The sequence below is a fragment of the Trifolium pratense genome, linkage group LG2 (assembly GCF_020283565.1).
Source record: "Trifolium pratense cultivar HEN17-A07 linkage group LG2, ARS_RC_1.1, whole genome shotgun sequence".
NCBI classification, from domain to species: domain Eukaryota; kingdom Viridiplantae; phylum Streptophyta; class Magnoliopsida; order Fabales; family Fabaceae; genus Trifolium; species Trifolium pratense.
In genome coordinates this window covers 34,881,842-34,896,871 of record NC_060060.1, presented here as the reverse complement: position 1 = coordinate 34,896,871, position 15,030 = coordinate 34,881,842, and the positions used below count along the sequence as shown (strand labels likewise).

General features: G+C 33.4%; 1 protein-coding gene and 1 non-coding gene across 3 annotated transcripts; one reads left to right on the top strand and one right to left on the bottom strand.

Annotated features, from left to right (window-relative positions):
- Positions 1–159: 159 nt before the first annotated feature.
- On the bottom strand, positions 160–231 carry TRNAT-CGU. Its single transcript has one exon. It is a non-coding gene; the product is annotated as a tRNA-Thr (tRNA).
- A 1,627-nt stretch (positions 232–1,858) lies between these two features.
- LOC123908547 (sister chromatid cohesion protein PDS5 homolog A-like) lies at positions 1,859–14,468 on the top strand. 2 transcript variants are annotated; one of them, XM_045959219.1, is made up of 33 exons: positions 1,859–2,208; positions 3,228–3,431; positions 3,586–3,767; positions 4,210–4,336; positions 4,449–4,667; positions 4,911–5,127; positions 5,219–5,364; positions 5,468–5,610; positions 5,803–5,952; positions 6,036–6,084; positions 6,171–6,362; positions 7,025–7,207; positions 7,669–7,823; positions 7,901–8,027; positions 8,105–8,254; positions 8,349–8,402; positions 8,553–8,689; positions 8,761–8,878; positions 9,019–9,153; positions 9,249–9,445; positions 9,626–9,782; positions 9,870–10,016; positions 11,030–11,101; positions 11,190–11,768; positions 11,860–11,967; positions 12,063–12,142; positions 12,507–12,558; positions 12,669–12,755; positions 12,885–12,910; positions 13,048–13,095; positions 13,195–13,346; positions 13,539–13,933; positions 14,013–14,468. In XM_045959219.1, the coding sequence occupies exons 1-33, from the start codon at positions 2,116–2,118 to the stop codon at positions 14,064–14,066; spliced, it is 4,935 nt and encodes a 1,644-aa protein (XP_045815175.1). In that variant the 5' UTR covers positions 1,859–2,115; the 3' UTR covers positions 14,067–14,468. The 2 variants fall into 2 exon arrangements, with proteins under 2 accessions (XP_045815175.1, XP_045815176.1); XM_045959220.1 differs by having other exon boundaries at positions 1,947–2,208; positions 12,888–12,910.
- The last annotated feature ends 562 nt before the right edge of the window (positions 14,469–15,030 follow it).

Genomic DNA, 15,030 nt, shown 5'->3' with positions numbered 1-15,030 from the left:
AAATGTTTATTAGTCAAAGAAGTGAAGCAGAGGAATAATAAATTTATTGAAAAAATGTTGCCAATATAGTAGAAATGTCATATGTTCATAACGAATTTTCTACACTTGCTTTTATCAAATAATAAAGTCAAACTGAACACAAAATAAAAAAAAGATATCAGCTCCCAGCGAGGATTGAACTCGCGACCTTTCCCTTACGAAGGGAACGCACTACCACTATGCTATGGAAGCTCATCTGTTGTACAAATTTCATTTAATAATTATTTAAATTGATTCACTTAACAGTAGACACTATAACTCCCTACTGTATTTTTCCTTTATGGTGACTGAAGCCGGACATTGAAATTTGTCAACAAATATATCTTTCACTCTCAATTATTATCATACAATTTTAGAAAGTATCATGCTAATTAGTGTTTTTGGAGTACTAATTAAGAAAACTAAAAGAGATAAATTTTGTATTAAAATTATTATTTTCTATACTTTAAAAAGATAAATTTTGTATTAAAATTATTATTTTCTATATTTTAAAAAGATAGATTACACAAGTTCTATAATTATTTTACTACATTGAATTTCTTAATTAGTTTCGAGGAATATTAGTTAGCATTTTTCTTTTGAAAAAATATATACAGTAGATAGATGGATGAGTGAAGGTAAAAGATTATCATTTTGTTTGGTTAAATAGTTTAATAGTCATAATTTATCCATTTAAAATGAATAATTGGAGAATTTAATGTTCAAATTGCAGCCCTTATTATATTGCAATATCTATACTAACGGAGTTATGCCTACGAGGATATTAAAACATACTTATCATAGAAAACTTGTTGCTATTTGTATTGTTGTCAAATATCTAATGTTAATTGTTTTTTGGGGTCAAGATTTAAAGGTTAATTTTAATAAGAGTTTATCGGTAAAAATTACTATTTCTGGTTCAAAGAGACGACTAACATTCTAAATTGTAAAAAGACTTCACTCCTTTTAAGTTTCTTGACTTGCTAGAATTTATATGAGAAAAGAAGATATGCTATTATTTTGACATTATTTCGAATTTCTCGGACGCTCGATTTTAATTGTTTTTTTTCTACATATTTTAAATTATTTTACGCAACATACTTTAATTTTATCATTACTATTACTTTTAATACTTTGTAATTGTTTAATGGTCAAGTGAGTGTTGAATCAAGAATTTATTCTCATGAAAACTATGTATTCACACGGTTTAACTTTGATGCGTGAAAACATCCGGTTAGAAATTCACTCAAAGTTTTTATCCTTCTCTTCCAAATTAATTAACATGTGTTAGAGATATACCTGGCAGCCCTTTAAATGTCCATCTTCCCGTGTGAGGGTATATAACTCGTATAGTATTTTTTTTAAGGGATATATTAAATTACTAAATATAATAAGTTTTATGAATCTTGAAACAATCTAGTACAAATCTGATTAGTAATCCAATAGAATTAAAAATGTTTGCCTCATTAAATAAATCGTGGCTTAATCTACTTGTGAAATGGATAAATGGATTTGCTTTCATTATTATTACTAAATTTCTAAAAAGACCACATCACATGATGATGATCATCCAATGAATAATGTTAGTAAAGAATGCAAATCAATAGCTGGCTAAATCAACAGATGTAATTGCAGCAAATATCAAACAAAAGATCCAAAAACATCACAAAATGAGCGACATTAACATTTAATTTAATCTTTTTGTCAAAAAAAAATTTAATTTAATTTTAACAAAGAAAATAATTGCAGAAAAATATGGCAGTAATTTTATATTTATGAAAAAAAAAAAAAATAAAGATATACTGTATTACTAGAGTAGTGTATAGCACGTGAAATATTTAATCGGATTTTTGGAGTAAAATTCGGTAGGGTGTTAGAAAAACGAAAGACGAGTGAAGTAAATAAAAGACCAAAAACGTATGATAAAAACAAAAACAAAAACAAAACCCTCTTTTTTGTTCTTCTTCTTCTTCTTCTTCTTCTTCTTTCAATTTCAACTTTTAATTCTTTTCCGAGGTTGTTTCTTCAATTTTGTTCATTCGTTTCTCGTGGAAACTCTATGAAACACCACTGAAACGGCATCCGTTGACCGCAATTATGGCTGAAAAAGCTTACCTCCAACTGAAGGAGCTAGGATCCAAGCTCGATATTGTTCCTTCTTCCAAAGACTCTCTCATCAAACTCTTGAAGGTTTTTCCATTTTTTCTTTCAATTCATAGCTGCCTCATCTTCCAATTCAACAATTTTGTTTCTTTTCGTTATATTTTTCTCTTTTCATGCTTTCTAGCTAAGGTCCTAGGAGAAGAAAGTCACAAATTATGTATGTACCAATTTTATATTATAGGAAAATTGGATTTAGCTTTAATGTATTCAATTTTCTGGTGTAATTGGTTTAAAATTTAGAATAGTAGGTGTTAATTATATTTGTAGGTCTTTCTGCAATTGGAAATAAATAAGTGTAGTAGATTTACTTTGCTTCAGTTAATGAGGTGAGACTTGTGTGTTGATTTAGAGTAATTTTGTGGAGAATCCTTTTAAGTTAGGTTAATTTTTTATTCGTCGTGGAGGTGGATTTTATGTGTGTGTTGAGTGTTGACAGTGACAAAGGAGAAATTGTAAATTTGGGCTTTGTAGTTATCATGTGCCATAGTTTTAAGTTTTTGACTATATTTTTTATGCTAAGAAAATTAAGCTGGTAATGGATACATATGCTGAAAATTGCAACTGGTATGTAGTTTCTGTTATTAAGCGGAGGGAAAGAAGGAGAAGCAGAAAGGAATGATTGTGAACGAGGGAATTAAACTGTAGTTTGTGAATGAGAGATTGGTTGTTCGTATTCGTATGGAAATTTGCCTTGTTTGGATTATCAACTAATTAATGAGTGCTTCTTAATTGAAATGAGATTTATGTTCTTCATTTATGAAAAAGTCCGTATAAGCTTCTAGGTGTTTATCAAGTAGTTAAATGAGAGATTTTTTGAAACAATTGAGATGCAGCAGCTAAATTTAATTAATGTACAAGAAGCTATTATCTAAAGTTATTGCATAGTTATTTAAGATTTTTTAATATTCATTTTTTCATAGGTATTTGGGGAGAGTTTATCCAAACTGGCTCTGTCTTGTGAAATTACTTTGTTAGAAAGCTACTGGTTTTTTCATTTGGCATCTATTAGCCCCTTTTTCCCTCAACAATATTTTTTTCTCATGCAGCAAGCGACCGTATGTCTTGCTGATCTGGATCAGTCACCTTTGACTACAACACGGGATTCAATGAATCCTTTTTTTAATGCAATTGTTAAACCAGAATTGCTGAAGCACCAAGATAAGGATGTCAAGCTTCTAGTTGCAACATGTATTTGTGAGATAACCCGGATAACTGCACCCGAACCTCCTTATAATGATGAAATTCTAAAGGTGCCTTTCTTTTACTTAGATTGTTTACTTATAGTTAATTTTCGTATTCATAACTTAGAAGATCAATTATTTCCCTTTGAGTCTGTGACAACAAAAAGTTGGAACAATTTTTATTATTATCCTTTGTCCTAATCTATGTTACATCTCCTTGCAGGATATCTTTCGGTTGACTGTGAGCACTTTCAGCGGTCTAAGCGATACTAATGGCCCATCCTTTGGACGAAGAGTTGTTATATTGGAGACTCTTGCAAAGTATAGGTCGTGTGTTGTGATGTTGGATCTTGAATGCGATGATCTAGTGAATGAAATATTCAATACTTTTGTTGCAGTTGCCAGGTTTGTTTATCATAAAATCTTATAATTAATGTCAGGTGTGTGATAATGTTAATTACTAATGAATACGGGTTTTCTGAAAGGTTCTGCTATTCATTTCCAACATTGCAAACTCTGTGTTTTCTATTTTTTTCTTTTACTTGGTCGTATAATAAATTAATGATGAGAAATGAATTAAAGATAATTAGACAAACTATACATCTTTGCATACCTGGAATGTGATGTTTTGGAGAAGCAAATAATGTATTGCTATATACTGTCTCTACCTGGTGGGAAAAGGCTTGATTATCGTTATTGAAACTTTAAACTGTTAGACACTACAATGAGAGCTAAGAAGTTATGTCCTAGCCATTTTGTTGTAGGCCAAATTTTCCATGCTTCTTTCTTGTAAAAAATCCTATTTCGATTAATAACTGTTGCCCATATATTTTGTTTCATGCTTTAGAGATGATCATCCAGAAAGTGTCCTGTCATCCATGCAAACTATAATGGTGGTTCTTTTAGAAGAGAGTGAGGAGGTTCACGAGCATCTGTTATCTATTTTACTTTCTACATTAGGCCGCGGAAACAAAGTACGTACTTTTATAAATTATTTTTCTTGTTGAAGGCAGATAGCTAATACTCTTGATGCTCTGAATTATTTAATTAATTAATAATCGTGATTCTGTGGAATTTTAATTCCAGGGTGTTACTATGGCTGCAAGAAGACTGGCCATGAATGTCATACAGCAATGCGTGGGAAAACTTGAACCCAGCATTAAACAACTTTTGCTATCGTTAATGGCTGGAGATAGCAAGCTAGTGAACAATCAAATTGACTACCATGGAATTATCTATGATCTGTATTGCTGTGCTCCTCAGATTCTATTTGGAGTTCTCCCTTATGTGACTGGAGAGCTACTGGTAATTGCTGTTTTATTGGCTTCGAGCAGTATCATGTGTCTCCTTTGTTATAACCTTATTACCTTACTGCTACAGTATTTTCTTTACTATACTTTTACTTTGTGGAAGTTCTGAGTTTTGAATGTATACAGTTGTAATATCATTCACTTTGGCATCATTAATTTTGTTTAAGAGTTGGGTTAACGAATACTTTCTGCTCTCCTTTGATGTCTGGTTTCTCACTTGTAATCTGGAAATTTGTAGACTGACCAGTTGGAAACCCGTTTGAAAGCAATGAACTTGGTTGGCGATATGATTTCTATTCCTGGAACTTCCATTCCTGAAGCATTTCAGCCTATATTTTCAGAATTCTTAAAGAGGTTGTCTGATAGAGTTGTTGAGGTTCGCATGTCTGCCATTGAGCATGTAAAGAACTGTCTGCTGTTGAATCCTTTTAGAGCGGAAGCTTCTCAAATATTATGTGAGTGCAATAAACATGAACATCCAGTTCGTCTATTTTTTTCTCCTAATCTTTATATTATACTTGCTGATTTTATTTGAGTTGAACTTAGCTGCTCTTTGTGAACGGCTGCTGGATTTTGATGAAAATGTTCGAAAGCATGTTGTGGCTGTTATATGTGATGTGGCATGTCATTCCCTAAATGCAATTCCACTTGAAACGGTGAAACTTGTTGCGGAACGGCTTCGTGATAAATCTGTATGTATATCTCTAAATTTTTGTTTTCTATATCTTTCTTAACTTAGTGTTTGTTGATTTCGACTATGGTATCTCATTTCCTTTTTTTACTTTGCATTTGCAGCTACTTGTTAAAAAGTATACAATGAAAAGATTGGCTGAAGTGTATAGAGTTTCTTGTGAGAAAAGCCGTGACACAGCCAGTCTAAATGAATATGACTGGATTCCTGGAAAGATCGTTAGATGTTTCTATGATAAAGATTTCAGGTGAAACACTTGAAATCAAATATTCATCCAGTCCAGCTAAAGCCATATACTGTTCACTAGAATTTAGTTTTAACAATTATCCAACCACAACTTTCTATTTTCTGTTTTTGTTATGTTTTGTTTTTATGTTCTATTTTTCATGTTAGAGGCGTTCTAATCATAGGCGGTCTTTCTGTTCATTTCATTATGCAGATCTGATATAATTGAATCTGTTTTAAGTGAATCCCTATTTCCAGTAGAGTTTTCAATTAGTGATGTTGTTAAACATTGGGTTGGGATTTTCTCTGGATTTGATAAAGTGGAGGTCAAGGCTCTTGAAAAAATATTGGAGCAGAAACAAAGGTAAAGCCTGGTTAACTTCTCTGGTTTCTCAACATCATTAAGACACTTAAAGTTTCATTTGTATGGTATTTCTTTGGAAACAGGTTACAGCAAGAGATGCAAAAATATCTTTCTCTGAGGCAGATGCATCAGGTACGTATGTGACTTAGTAAGTTGGAAAGATGAACTTCTCATACGAAATTTGATGACAAATGGAATTGATTCTTACGTAAATGCAGGATAAAGATGTTCTTGAGGTCCAAAAAAAGAATCTTTTCTGTTTCAGAGTAATGTCCCATTCATTTGCTGACCCCGTAAAGGCCGAAGAGAGTTTCCAGATTCTTGATCAATTAAAAGATGCTAATATTTGGAAGATTTTGGCAAATCTTGTTGATCCAAATACTAGTCTCCATCAAGCACATGCCTATCAGGTAAAATTAATCAATAATCGGAAAATCATGGCTACAAACTGTATATACGTTAGTCTTTGAAGTGAATATGAGAGCTACATTTTTGAACTTGATGCTCAATTCCTGTGATATATAATTTACAAGCATTTCCTGAATTTGGGTCCTTACTTTCTCCTTTTTTATTTCTGATTTTAACCTTTTCCAGCACTATCATTAATTTTCACCACGGGTGGTACTGCCAACTACACTGGCTTTCTCTTGCTTTTTGGCTATGTTTGACTATGAGTTTGATTAATTGTTCATTCACTTTTCCAGTATGTATATTGTCAACATTGTATTTTAACTCACAAACCTGCAATACATTGTTAACTACTATTTTGACAACTAGCTTAAAACTAATTTTGATGCGAAGATTTCAACGAGCTTCAGAATTTGATACTACTACATCTGTCTCTGGATCTGCTTTCTTGCAGTCGTCATGAAAATATCTCCATGTGTCAATAAGATGAGCTGCATAGATTTAGTGCTATAGTTTTCAAACAAATCATGACTGTTAATAAATTTAGACATCTAAATAGGTGTTGTTTTAATAAATTTTGTAGTAGTTAAAGAAGGAAACTGTACCTTGGACTTTGTTATTTGCTGATTTTGATTGTTTTTCTTTATTTATTTCTTGCCTGCAGGATGATTTGCTTAAAATACTTGGCGTGAAACATCGACTCTATGAATTTCTGAATACATTATCTAGGAAGTGCTCCTATGTGCTTTTCAACAAGGAGCACGTAAAAGCAATTCTTGTAGAAATAGTAGCTCAAGAATCTGCAGAGAATGCTCAGCGTAAACAGTCTTGCATGAATTTATTGGTGGTAAGAACATGTCATTGTTAGGTGTCTTGGACTGTTGCACGTAGTCCCGTTACCATTTATCCATGAATTCTGGCTCAAATGATAAAAAACAGTTTCCAACTTTTGCTTGTAATGTTGCAAACCTCATTTTTTTTGTCTTTGCATGGTGCTGATTAATTGGTAATTTGGTATTTGTGGGATCAGGATGATTGTGTATGATAAGTGCTGATTTATCCCAAAAACTTAAACTGGGAGAAGGGCCAGGAATGATTTTTATTTATATCTCTAATACAGCCCCTCAAGTGAAATCCCTTAAGCTTAAAATCTGATCAAAACACATGCCCACCTGAAATTTATTTGTGTTGAAAATGGCGATGGACATGGATCAAACTTTTCATCCTTATTTATTTATTTACACTATGAAGCTGTGGTGTGGTTTGGATCATTGTGGACACGAAAAATTAACTTGTGATAAACCGCAGATAATTGCTCGATTCTGTCCATTGCTTCTTAGTGGTTGCGAGGACGAACTGGTGAATCTACTGAATGATGATAATGATATTATCAAAGTGGGCGTTCTGAATGTTTTAGCCAACGCCGGTGCTACAATTCGTAAACAACTTTCAGTAACTTCAAGGTGCTGCTTTTAAACTTTTTAACCTTTTAAATCCATTTCCCTGAATAATTTTCTTACTATCTCCTTCTTTTACTCAGTTCGGTAGACCTTATATTGGAGAGGCTATGTTTAGAAGGCAGCCGGAGACAGGCAAAGCATGCTGTCCATGCATTGGCTGCAATAACAAAGGACGATGGCCTCAAATCTCTTTCTGTTCTATACAAGGTTTCATATAGTTGATTTGATTCATTTATATGAAACACACTCATTTTTTTTTTCCTCTAATTTTTTCATCTATACAGAAACTTGTAGATATGCTGGAAGAAAAAACACATCTGCCTACAGTACTGCAGTCTTTAGGGTGTATAGCGCAGACAGCCATGCCTGTTTTTGAAACTAGAGAGAGTGAAATTAAAGAATTTATAATAAACAGGATTCTGAAAAGTGACGGTGTAAGCATTTTAAACCCCTCTGAACAGTGTGTTCGTTTTTAAAAATAAACGTAGAAATATTTGATTTTAATCTGTATGTATGCTTCTGTTTCAGAATGATCACACTAGAACATCTTGGGATGATAAAAGCGATCTTTGTATGCTGAAGGTTAGTAGGAAATAGTATCTTCTGTTTAAGATACTTAGGATACGCATTTTATTCTGTTGGTACATTGGAAAGTGCTTTGAGTTGGCTTCTTATTTGACATTTTATTCTACGTTTCTCTATGCGCCCCTTCTTTTTCTTTATTTGCTGCAGATAAATGGCATTAAAACATTAATAAAAAGCTACCTGCCTTTCAAAGATGCTCATGTTCGTCCCGATATTGACAGTCTTCTGGATATCCTTAGGAATATTCTATCTTATGGTGAAATATCAAAGGACCTGCAATCAAGGTATATAAGCTTCAAAGTTATATATTTTATTGTCGGTTCAAATACTATTACTCATTTATGGTCACATGCAGTCCAGTTGATAAGGCCCATTTGAAGCTTGCTGCTGCAAAGGCTGTTACTCGTTTGTCAAGGCTTTGGGATCAAAAGATACCTGTTGATATTTTCCACTTAACGTTAAGGGTATCTGAGGTGGGTTTTTCTTTTGTTTATTTAATTTCTTCTTGAGCATTAATAGTTTTTCACCACATTATTATCAAAATAGAAGTCTTCTATTCACATGTAAAAGCAGAAATCAGTTTGATTCTCATTGTCTTCTTTTGAGTTTGTAGATTAGCTTTCCTCAAGTTAAGAAGGTTTTTTTAAGCAAAGTTTACCAATATATTAAAGACCGCCTTTTGGATGCCAAATATGCATGTGCCTTCTTATTCAACATATTTGGATCCAAGCCGCACGAATTTGCAGAGGTAAGTTGTTGATCCTTGTCTTTTCTGCAATTGCATTTTTCCCGTTCTTTGAGATTAACTTTTGTTATAATTATGACTCCTGTTTGTAATTTCAGGATAAACATAATCTGGCAGATATTATTCAAATGCACTACCAGGCGAAGGCTCGACAAGTTCCGGTGCAATCAGATTCAAATTCCTTGACCATTTACCCGGAATACATCCTGCCATACCTAGTTCATGCTCTTGCTCATAACTCATGTCCCAATGTTGAGGAGTGCAAGGATGTTGGAGCATATGATAATATATACCGGTACTACATTACCCACTTTATATATCTCTATAGTCTATACTGAGGATTATAACTGCACCAACACCTACAAATTTAATTTTTATAAAAAATAAAAAACAATCAAACCTCAAAACATAGAATATGTTGGGAGTGTTCATTGTTAGTTAGTTACTGAATGTATATTCTGTTTTGAATTTTTAGGCAGTTGCACTTAATACTGTCAATATTACTTCAAAGAGACGAAGGTGCCAAGTCAGAAGCAACTACTAACAAAGAAAAAGATATTATATCTACTATCACTTCATTATTTCAGAGTATCAAACTTTCTGAAGATACGGTTGACACATCAAAGACAAAGGTTGAGATTTTTTTTGTTATTACTTAGTTAAATATTGCAAATTGTAATATAGATTATAACTTACATCTTTGGTCAACGCATTTCCAGAATTCCCATGCAATATGTGACCTTGGGTTAGCAATAACTAAACGATTAGTGCAGAAGGATGTTGATTTGCAAGAATTGTCCCATTTGGTGTCTCTACCTCCAATACTATACAAAGCATTTGAGAAGAAGGAAGGAGATGACACTATGGTATGCTATTTTTTTTGTCTCTCTGTATGCTAAGTATCCTTGTTCATATTATATAAAATGCTTTCCAAAAGTTTCTAATTCTTAGATAGGATACTTTTATTGAATTGAGATTGATTAATGTCATTTGTGTTACTTGCGTCATATTATTACGTGAGTATGCTAGTTTTATATTTTAATGAACTAACCATATGGGTGTCTGGACATTTAAGTTATACAGTCTTGTTACTCTGACTGAACATATGCTATATGATCTTTTTGTTCATTAAACGTGCAATGCTTGAACTCTTCTATATACACTACTAAGGCGGTGTCATTACAGAAAAAATTTCCTTCCAATTAAGCTTCACATCATCTTCTTAATGCTTGATGAATATGCTTTGGCTGGTTTTGTTTAGATGCTTTTCTGAACAGGCAATGAAGTTTGGTTTGGTCTTGATTATTGACACATGTTGAATAGCAGTATAGCATTACCTTCTTTTAACTGAATGTGTTTGAAGAATCTACCTGTGAGAATAGATGAAAATAATTGTTTTCTATTATGTTTGTTTTTTGCGTCTATGCAGGCTTTAGCTTGCTCAGCAAGCATTTGCTGTTTGTTTTCCTGCTTCCAAGCTGGCAGAAGTTAGTGAGAGGGATCTGCCAGCTGGCACTGGCACTTACACTGTGATAGATTTAACCCAACCCAATCTAGATGTAGGATAAGAGCACCTATAAAACCTGTAAACTGAACTATTCAGTTCATTCCATTCATTCAATCAAATACAAGAATTGAGATTACAATTTTCTCCTGCTTTTACTTTCTTAGTAACCTTTGAGTAAACCAAAACTGAATATGTTAGACTAGTCTTCTCTCAGTTGATGTATTTCTTGAAATAAGCTGAACATTGTTATTATTATTATTATTATTATTATTATTATTATTTATTATTATTTTTTATTATTATTTTTATTTATTTTTAATATCTATAAGATATCTGCTGACTTTAATTAATGCAACCGAATTCATCTGGCAGGTAAGTGAAGTGAAAAGCTGGGTTGTGGATGACACCGCCTTGACTCACTTTGAATCTCTTGAGTTAGAAATGGTATGTCTTAGGCAACTGAAACTTACTTGAGAACTTCCTTTGCTTTTAATATTTTTAAAACCATATGTTTATGCTTTTTTTACATCAGGTTCGATCCCAATTAGCCGAGGATGAAGCTTCAAAGCACAATGAAGAAAATGAAATCTCTTTGGGCGCGATGTTAAAGCAAATCAAATCTCAGGTAGTTAGTGGCAAAAAGGTGAAAAAGATTAAGCCTGTGGCAGCTGAAACAGAAAATGTTGAAAATGATTTTGCTATCTCGAATAACTTAGACAACGTGGGGTCAACCATCAATGTTGAACCATGTAATGGTCATGAACATTCTTTAAGTAAGGAAACGCCGAAGGATCTAGAGCATGCCACAGGTCGAAAAAGAAAAACTGGTGAAACAACACCTGCTCCAGTGACTAAGCGCAGTAGGTCTTCCTCTGCTCATGGTAAACAGAGACTATCAACTAGTACGTTAAATTCATCTCGAAGAGTTTCAGGAGAAAACTCCCCTGGAGCAAAATCAGTGTTGGATGCAGATATTAACACTGATACAGATAGCGACATGCAGAAAATAACGATCAAAGACTTGTTGGTGTCCGCATTAAAAAAAAAAGTTAAGGGCTCTGAAAGTTATCATAGTGATGAGTCAAATGAACATGATGAATATGACATGAAGGTACAAATCTTACTGTGCATTAGAACTTGTGCTAATACAGGATGTAATTTGTCAATGTAGACTTCTACTTTTTTTTTTGTCTCGGATGCAGAGTCCTGAAGATTTTGAACAAAGTGCAAAGACTGCAAGTAATAATTCCAAGTCATCAACACGTTTTAGTAAAAAGACTAAAAGAAAAAGTACTGCAGGATTGACAAAGGTAAACTCTATTTACAAGCCTTCTCACTTTCTGTATGTCATAATTTGGGTTCCTGCCTGTCCCTTTGGTCATGTTTGATTTTTTACCATCTGCAGTGCACAACGAAGAAGGGTGAAATTGATATTGAAGATATAATTGGTTGCAGAATTAAAATTTGGTGGCCTTCGGACAAGAAGTAAGTAATTAAGATAAATTTTAAGGGAAAACGGGAAAAAAATTTAGTCTTAAGTGATGGAAGCATTTTGGCACATTTTCAAAGATGACTTTTTCTAAATTCTGCTGCACTCCTGAATAGGGCTTTTTATTTTGTGTATTTCTCAATTTTGTAATGCTGCATTTGTTTGCATCAGCTTATGTTACATTATAATTGGAGCTGTAATTATCATCTATTTTAATTGTTCAACTCTTTGACAACATGGTACTCCACCTACCATGCTTCTTTGTACCCTGGATAGAAATTTCGAAAATTGTAATTTTTTTCTTGTCTGCACAGAATTTTTCAAATGTAGTTCTTATGTTGGTGTATTGATGTTTTGCAGATTTTATGGAGGCACTATTAAGTCTTATGATTCTTTAAAAGGGAAGCATGTGGTAAGCTAAATAATGCCGAACCTGTCCTCTGAATTCGGCACAATGGTTTCCTTCTTGCTATCTGTTTGTTATTTACAATTCTGATGCACGTTACTGATGTCATGTGGAAGGTATTATACGATGACGGAGATGTAGAAATACTCCGTTTGGACAAGGAGCGCTGGGAGCTTTTAGACAAGGGTCGTAAATCTACTAAGGTCTCCAGTTTTCCTTTAGTGCTCTTCCTTTCTCTGAAGTAATTGTACATTTTTCATTTCCACTAGAAAATATCAGTTATGATTAATTAAAATCAGAATCTCTGAAGCATTTTTTCTATTTCTTACCAGAAGATAAAACGCTCTTCACTTGAAACGTAAGTATTACCTTAACAAATTAGTCTCTATTTTAGTTTTGTTGAGTTGTATCTACAATGACCAATTAACTTTGTCTTATACCCCATTTAGTATGCTGTTTCCATTTCATGGATTGATGTTCTTTATTGCTTTGTAGTTCTGGGCACAAACATAAAGGTTCACCAAGTAAAAAGAAACAAAAGATGTGAGTTGAAACACCTGAGATTGTTATTACACATCTTTGATTTTGTTTTATGTTCTAAATTCTAATCATTTTAATTTGTATACTTGTCTTATCTTATAGAGTTAATGGTAAGCAATCTCCAAGCAAGCCTGTAAAACCTAGGAAAAAATATGCATCAAAAAGGGTTTTCCATCAAGAGGAAGCCAAAGAGAGTTCTGAGATATCAAATCCTGAAGAGACAATGACATATAAAGCTGATGAGATGAACTCAGGTAATGTGTCTCAAGATATGATATGGTTCACTATTAGATATCTTCAACTACAATTAATAGTATTGATCGTGCATCCTCATTTTTGTGTCATGACTTGTGCTTCATTTTTGTTTCATCTGTTTTTATCATGAATTTCATGACTTGTGCTTCATTTTTGTTTCATCTGTTTTTATCATGAATTTTCTTTTCAAGGTGGTTCAGAAGAGGAACCGACTGTAGGGCACGACGAAATTGCAACAAAGGGAAAGAAATCTAACAAGAAAGTGAGATCAGTTTCCAGAAGAAAGAGACTCAAGAAAACCAAGAACTTTCAGCCTGTGGGAGAATCGGATGAAGATAAGCAGGACTATAGTGCAAGGAGTTCTGAAGATAGAGAGAGTGTCCCGCAATATGGCTCAGAAGAGAGGAATGCGGATGAATCAACTGAAGCTTTGAGGGATAATGTTCATGGAGAAGAATCGGACTCTGAAGAGGAACAAGATAACAGCGATGTGGAAGTTAGTCCTGGAGAAACCGAGAAACTGCATATAGAACCATCAAGTCCTGATGATGTCAGCATTGCTGAGATTTCTGACGAAGCTCCTTTGGTAAATAACTAATCCTTTGCATAATTTGTCTGTTTTCTAGTACTTTCTCTAAGCTCATCGTTGAGAATGACTGATGCAGAGCAAATGGAAGTGTCGGAACGGGAAGAAGAAAAGCTCACAGAAGACACGGTGAACAGTTTAACAGTTGTAGCTGTGTCTGTGAAAATTGCTGCAGAGGCAGTGCTGTTGAAGTACAGGTGTCGACATGGATGAAGATGACTGCCGAATTGAAGATCTTTAGTTATTAACATACTAATAAAAATGCTTTACATGCCTTGTTGTAGAATGTAATATAACACTAGTCATTCCCACGTTGAGAAAGGAAAGTTTGAAGGGTTTTTATAGGGTTATGTTCCTGCTAAATGAGCTTTTGTTAGTACAGGTGATAGGCTCAGCATATGATTCATTAAGGTGTTGACATAGATGATATACTTGACAGGGACAAGATAATCAACAATGTGTACAGCTATACGTGGGGGATAATTGCATCCATATCGTTAGCATATTTATACTTCTGAACTGTTAACTGATGAAATCTCACAACCATACTATCAGCTCTTTTAATTTGTATGGAATGGTTGACACTGAAAACAGGGTGAAGAGTTTAAAATGTGTTACTAAATCTCATTTAGCATGATATTCATGTATTGATTACTCACTAAAATGACAAATAACAAATATAGGTAAATAAGTTAAACATGCAAAGCTTGTATTGTGGATCTTAACGAGGAAAAATTAGGATGCAAAGGTTGATTGATTTAAGGGACACCAAAAGAGTTTTAAAGAGTTACGGAGTTCAAAACTATTAAACAAAAAACAATTATAAAGGTGCCAAAATAAAGCGAAGTACTGTATAAATCACTATAAATTTGTGTACACTGTATCCTTAAAAACAGTTAGGAAAATGCTAACTAAGTGCCCCTGGGGCACTAGTTAAGGAGCTAAATAAGGTATGAATGTATTGAAAATTGTGTAATTTATTTTTTATAAGTATAAAAAAATGCTCTTTTCAATGCAAAAATTACTCCTTTTGGTATCCTTAATTAGTGCCCGGGAGCACTGGTTAGCATGACCCAAACAATTAAGAGCTTATCCTT

Bases quoted from the DNA above. Each gene is read 5' to 3' on its own strand.
- LOC123908547 (XM_045959219.1), top strand. From the start codon at position 2,116: ATGGCTGAAAAAGCTTACCTCCAACTGAAGGAGCTAGGATCCAAGCTC. The intron at 10,017-11,029 runs GTATGCTATTTT...TTCATCTGGCAG, and splicing joins AGGAAGGAGATGACACTATG to GTAAGTGAAGTGAAAAGCTG. The intron at 13,934-14,012 runs GTAAATAACTAA...TGACTGATGCAG, and splicing joins TTTCTGACGAAGCTCCTTTG to AGCAAATGGAAGTGTCGGAA.